Source organism: Muntiacus reevesi, chromosome 1, assembly GCF_963930625.1.
Source record: "Muntiacus reevesi chromosome 1, mMunRee1.1, whole genome shotgun sequence".
NCBI classification, from domain to species: Eukaryota; Metazoa; Chordata; class Mammalia; order Artiodactyla; family Cervidae; genus Muntiacus; species Muntiacus reevesi.
This window is the reverse complement of record NC_089249.1, coordinates 141,057,296-141,063,295: the sequence shown is the minus strand read 5'-3', so window position 1 is coordinate 141,063,295 and position 6,000 is coordinate 141,057,296. Positions and strand designations below refer to the sequence as shown.

At 48.3% G+C, this 6,000-nt stretch overlaps 1 protein-coding gene across 1 annotated transcript in view; it reads left to right on the top strand.

Moving 5' to 3' along the window:
- Nucleotides 1-351: 351 nt before the first annotated feature.
- Nucleotides 352-6,000, top strand: part of ROR1 (receptor tyrosine kinase like orphan receptor 1) — a 442,114-nt gene continuing 436,465 nt past the window's right edge. The window contains exon 1 of the mRNA XM_065911627.1: nt 352-1,087. Coding sequence (XP_065767699.1) covers nt 997-1,087 — 91 coding nt within the window. The 5' untranslated portion in view covers nt 352-996. The remainder of the gene's footprint in view (nt 1,088-6,000) is intronic.

Below are 6,000 nucleotides of genomic sequence, written 5' to 3'. Positions count from 1 at the left end.
TATCTCCAATTCTGAAGACAGAAAAACAGCTTTGAAGAGACCAAGGGGACATTGACAGAAACTGACGACAGAAAAAACTTCAGTAAGTCTCCAAAAGGAAATGGTACAGATGACTTTGATTTCAATGCAGTGAAACTAGAAATTGAAGACAAAAATGAGAAACCATAAATCACTTTATGGGTCAAACAGAAACTCAAAAGGGAGATTGCATGGTATCACTAAATGTTCTATTACCCAGGGTTACACAGCTAACAGCAGAAAAGCTGAGATCGCTACTATCCGTGACTCCTAAGTCATCCAGCTACCGGTTTGTGAGCCAGATAAACCTCCCTGAGCCTCAGTTTCCCTTTCTGTCAAGTGGCCCCGAGGTCCCTCCCGCTGCTCAATTCGGGCTGCAGGTTTGAGGTGTCGTGGGGGAGGGGAGGTGGACTTGCTGGAGGCGCGGAAACAACTCTCGGGACGTCCGGAGGGTGCGGGTGTTGAAAGGCGGCAGCAGAGGGCGCTGGGTCGCCGGCCTGGGTTCGCCTCTGCCATTGGTTGGGGCCCAGGCGCTGGGCTGGAGAGTTGGTGGAAAGTGACAAGTCGAGGGAGGCTGAGTGCAAGAGAGCCAGCGCGCAGAGCGGGAGGAGCCGCCGCGGCCGCCACGGAGGGAGCCCCGGGACGGCAGCCCCCGGGCGCAGGGCGCGCTGTTCTCAGAGTCCGCGCGGGCGAGACTCGCCCTCCGCGAGTGCGACCCCGACAACCCGCGACTGAACTGACTGTCCGGCCGCGGCGAGGCTGCAGCCAGAGGGCTGGGGAGGGACCGCGCTTACGGGGTCCTGAGCGGCCGGGCGAAGGCGAAGGAGCAGGTTAGACGGACAAAGAACTTCGCAGACGCCCCTGGCATCCTGCGGGGAGAGCGACCGGGACGAGGTGGCTGGGACCCCGGGCAGAACCCGTGGATGTTCTGCGCGCGGCCTGGGAGCCGCCGCCGCCGCCGCCGCCGCGAGAGGAGGAATGCACCGGCCGCGCCGCCGCGGGGCGCGCCCGCCGCTCCTGGCGCTGCTGGCCTCGCTGCTGCTGGCGGCGCGCGGGGCCACTGCCCAAGGTAAGAGGCGCATCGGCCAGTTTGCGGGCCCGTCCGGCCCCCGCCAACCTCCAGCCGATTCGTCCGGCACTGGGTAGACGGGAAGCTCCGCGCGCGCCTCGGGGGGCGGCCGGCGTCCAGTCGGGTGACTCTCCAGCGCGACCTCAGGCGCCGGGGAGACAGGCAAGGATTCTCCCGCGAACCTCGATGCGGGCCGGAGGTGCGCCCGGGACTTCTTTCCCGGCGCCCAACCTCAGTTGTCAGAGCTGGGACAGCGTGGAGGGGTCGGGGTTCGTGGGGCGACGGGATGCTTTTCGTCTCCCCATCTCTCGTTGGACCCCTAAATGCGCTTCAACTTATGTTCAAATCCATCCTACTCCCAAATCGCAGCGGTCCTGGAGAGCGTGGCCAGAAGGGAGTTTGTATTTTCAGGGGTGCCTGCGAGAGTCTGTGTCGTCCGCAGACCGACCCAAACAAAAGCTCTGTCCTCCTGGGGCTCGGGCGGCCTCGCATCTCCACGGTGCCCGACTCGCCGGGCTTCTGGAGGGTCACGATGGAGGCCACAACGTGTGCGCTGCCGCCGCCGCCACTTTGTGCAAAACGTGCTGTCAGGCCTGCCGCTCCTAAGTGCACGTGTGTGTGTGTGTGTTACGAACAAGAGGGGAAAAGCCAGCTAATGCATACTTGATTTTGGTAATCTCCAAAGACAATCGCAACAGTTAGAGAAAGACTTCACGAAAGCTCCGGCGTCTTACTTCGCTGCGGGAAGCTGGGATCCTTGCTGAGTCTGAGCCGGTACACAATGAGAGGGAAGAGCCGAGTTGCGCCTGTGGAGACAACCGATTCATTCTTTGGAGGTTGGAGGGGGAAAGTTGATTAAAGTCTCCAGGGTCTTGGGCCTCACTTTTAACATGCATCCCTTGAGGGAGTATTGGAGACCCTGAATTCTTCCCTCCCTCCCTCCCTCCCAGCCCCAACCTATGCTCTTTTATCATGCATCTTTCATTTTTAAGTTAACGCTGTGCTTCTAGGGAGAAAAAAGGCTCTGGGCTATTTACCAGTTGAGGGGAAGAGATCTATTCCCTACATGGACTATGACTGCAGAATTAGTTTGGATTAAAATCTAGTTAATATTTTTTTCGTAGTAGAAAAACACACTCTGGAAGGAAGCTGTGTGTAAATTTTGATTTCTTAGAGATGTCTTTGGGGAAGTGGGAACCGCATTTTCCGAGGATGATTCTGAAACTGATCCTATAGTGTGGTTGTGCTAATCTGGAGACTCCTCGGGGTAAATACAACTCCTAATTGTAATTAAGATGTACAGCAGCAGGGAGTGCACCTTCCTGATGAAAAATCCTAATGAAATGCAAACAGCTTGGTCACATGGATATTTGCTTCCTTGATGCCAAACATCTGGTTCCATGCCACACACCTGGGTGAAAAGTGAAAAATGGGCCATACTGCCTACAACACTGTAAACAGTCCTGATGTCAGGTTGCAGGGTGAATTGAGGTGGAGATAACCAGGGTGATTCTAGCAAGGCAAGGCTTCTAGCTTGGGGCCTTGATTATTTCAGTTATATCCTCTGTCTACTCCTTTCCTCCTATATAACCTTTCGGCAATTGATGCTTTTAGATCATGGGGAAGAATCAAGGAGAGGACATGTTGGTCCATTGTACCTTTCCTTCTTAATCTGTCTTTAAATAAACGTCCAGACAATCATTGTGTAATTATTGTAGACAATTGTAATGTAGACACTGTAATCATTGTAACAAAATTAATTTTGTAAGCAGTCACCCAAATTCTATCTTGTTTAACTGTCTACAAGCTTAAAAAACTTAAAATTTCTCACAAATTTATTGTTTCTTTGTCTAAAAAGTATAAAAGTTGCCACTTCTTTGGCCACTTCTTGAGTCCCATTTCTGTGGAACCTCCATATGTATGAATTAAAATTGTTTCTTTTTCTCCCATTAAAATTTATCTTTTTTTTTTTTTAAAGAGCATTGCCTATCCTGAACTCTTCAATAATGACCTAAAATCTGTTATTACTGTCTTATTTATTGTCTAATAAATCCCTTTCCACTTCTGTGAATGCTTGATCTTTTCTCTGGGGACAAATTTTCTAGTGGAACTCAGATTTATTCTTGTCTGATCCAAGATTCTCAAGCTAACTCAGCCAGAGGCTCAGGAAATCAACCTAAAGGGAGATATGTTACATTTATTTATTTAAAAAAATGCTCAGCATTTCTCCCATCACTTCTCTCTTTTGTTAGCCAGAAGTAGTAAACCTTTACATTTATTTTTTTCTGTCCTGTTCATTGTTTTCTCCCCACCGACCTCTTACCTATCCAGAGCTAAAACTCTCTAAGAAACTGAAGCCTTGATAATTGTACCCAGAGTTCAGGGCATATAGAACCCACTCTGGCCTCTCAGAGTGTTATAGATTCTGTGGTTTGGCTGCTTGGAGTCAGAGGGTGGTGGCCTGCTACTGTTTGCTGTCATTTTGTAAACTTTGCAAAGCTGTTTTAATAGGTGCCTGTCCTGTCTGCTTCTAGAATCAGAGTCTCTTGACCAGTAAGACTGTTAGCTTGCTAGTGAAAACACCGGGGACCAAGCTATTCAGCCCCATCATTATTGGAGACACCTGAAGATCTCCCTGGGGGAGCCACGTTGAGGCCCAGTTGACAAACGGTGTGGTCCCACTGCCTCTGGCAGTGTGTTGGGAATATTTAATTTCTAATATCGATTCAGTTTCCTTATGGCTGTATTGCTATTCTGATACCTGGGGCTCTCTTCCTGATATTTGGTTAGGAGTCCTTTTACAGACTAAACTTTGGGCTGTGTTTTCCTCTCCGTCTCCTACATGGCGAGCCTAGGCCTCAAATTAGACTTGAAAGTTTCTAAATGGTGTGTCACTTGCATCCATTAGTGTCCAAATTGGCTGTGGTTTGGTGGTGACCACATACCCTATTTAAAATATTTCTGAAAATTTTACCCAGCATCCTATGGAGAATGGAGGGCTTTGTAGGCTATATGTATATATACGTGTGTGCTCAGCCACTCAGTCGTGTCCAACTCATTGCATCCCCATGGACTGTAGCCTGCCAGGCTCCACTGTCCAGGGGTTTTCCTAGGCGTGAATACTAGCCATTACCTTCTCCACAGCATCTCTCCGACCCAGGGATTGAACCCATGTCTCCTGCGTCTCTTGTGTCTCCTGCATTGGCAGTTGGATTCTTTACCACTGAGCTACCTGGAATACCCTTCTGTATATATATACATATACACACACACACATACATACATACATATATGTATATCTATATAAATGACATATATACACATATAGTAAGGATGGGCCATAGTTTTTTGTTGAATGAATGGAGAATAATCTCCTTGGGCATATGTAAAGCTGTATAATTTCAAAGTGGTATAATTTGCTTTTCCTAGTAAAAACGCAACATGGCACATTTTCAAGGATTTTTCCTTTTCTTTTTTCGTCTTCTAGTATGAAGAGAGTGTGGTAGAACTTAACAGTGGAGCTTAATAGTTATGAGCACAGGTGTTGGAGTTAACAGAACCAGAATGGGTTTGAATCTTTTCTCTTATACTCACTGGGTATGGTGATTAGTTTTCTGAGCCCAACCTGAGTGTATGAGATCTAAGTGAAACCATGAATGGCAAGTACTGGAGAAGAGCATCCATACTAGAGGGTCTTAAATTGGGGTACCTGAAATTAAGGCTATGCAAACCCCCAGAAATAATATGCAAAATTTAATGTGAATTTTTATGGTTGTATGTTTCTAGTTATAATCTGACTTTTAAAGAAAACTCTAATCCCGCAAAGATAGGAGCCAATGATTTGGAGTGTTTGATGCCTGGGGCAATGAGTTGTCTTCCTGGATAGGTTGCAAGGGATTGCAGGATGATGGGGGGTCCTGGGCCTTAGCCCACATCTGCACAATCCATGGGGCCTCTATCTTGTCTCACTTTCCGCTTTCTCTCCCACCAGGCCGGCTGTTATTGGGCCTGAGAGAAGCTGATGAATGGTGCCAAATCCTTTGACCTCAGCTAGGAATGTATTTCCCTGAACCCAAGCATTCCAAGATGCCTCTGTTTATACAATTTATTTAACAAACACTTGCATAATCCTTACAATAGGCCAGTCACCATTCTAAGCATTTTGCAAGTATTAACTCACTGAATCCTCACAACAGCCTCATGAGGAAGGTGGTGTAATCAGCTCATTTTGATTTAGCCATAGAGAGGTTAAATTGCTTTCTTAAGGTCACATGGCAAGGAAATGGCCTTGCTGGCCTTACAGACCCTAAGAGTTCATGCTCTTATCTAACTGCTGCCCTGGACAGTCTTTCCTGCTTAAGTCTTAACATTTACACTCCTTTTATGTTATGTAGTTGCCAAAGGGGCCATTCCCCTAGGTATTCTGAGAGTAGCAAAGGAACATTTTTTTTAGCCATACCTAGGAGTTATAAGAAATGATTGTGCTCAGTTGTGTCCCGCTCTTTACAACCCCGTGTGCTGTAGCCCGCCAGGCTCCTCTGCCCATGGTATTTTCCAGGCAAGAATACTGGAGGGGGTTGACATTTGTTCCTCCAGGGGATCTTCCTGACCCAGGGATCAAACCCAAGTCTCCTGCGTCTCCTGCATTGCAGGCGGATTCTTTACCCGCCGAGCCATCAGAGAAGCCCGTAAGAAATGATTGGAGACGGCCAATTTCAGTTTTCCTTCCTGTGCTGGAGTTCCCCAAGCCCGACCTGCTGTAATTCAGAGATAGACCGGAAGGGCCTCTGATGGTCTGCACCTCTGATCAAGAGGAATTATATCATTGTAACGAACTGCAACTTGGATGCGGTTTGAGGAGTGTGTCTGGCAGTTCCTTCCAACTAGCGATGAGATGTATTTTGATGAAGTGC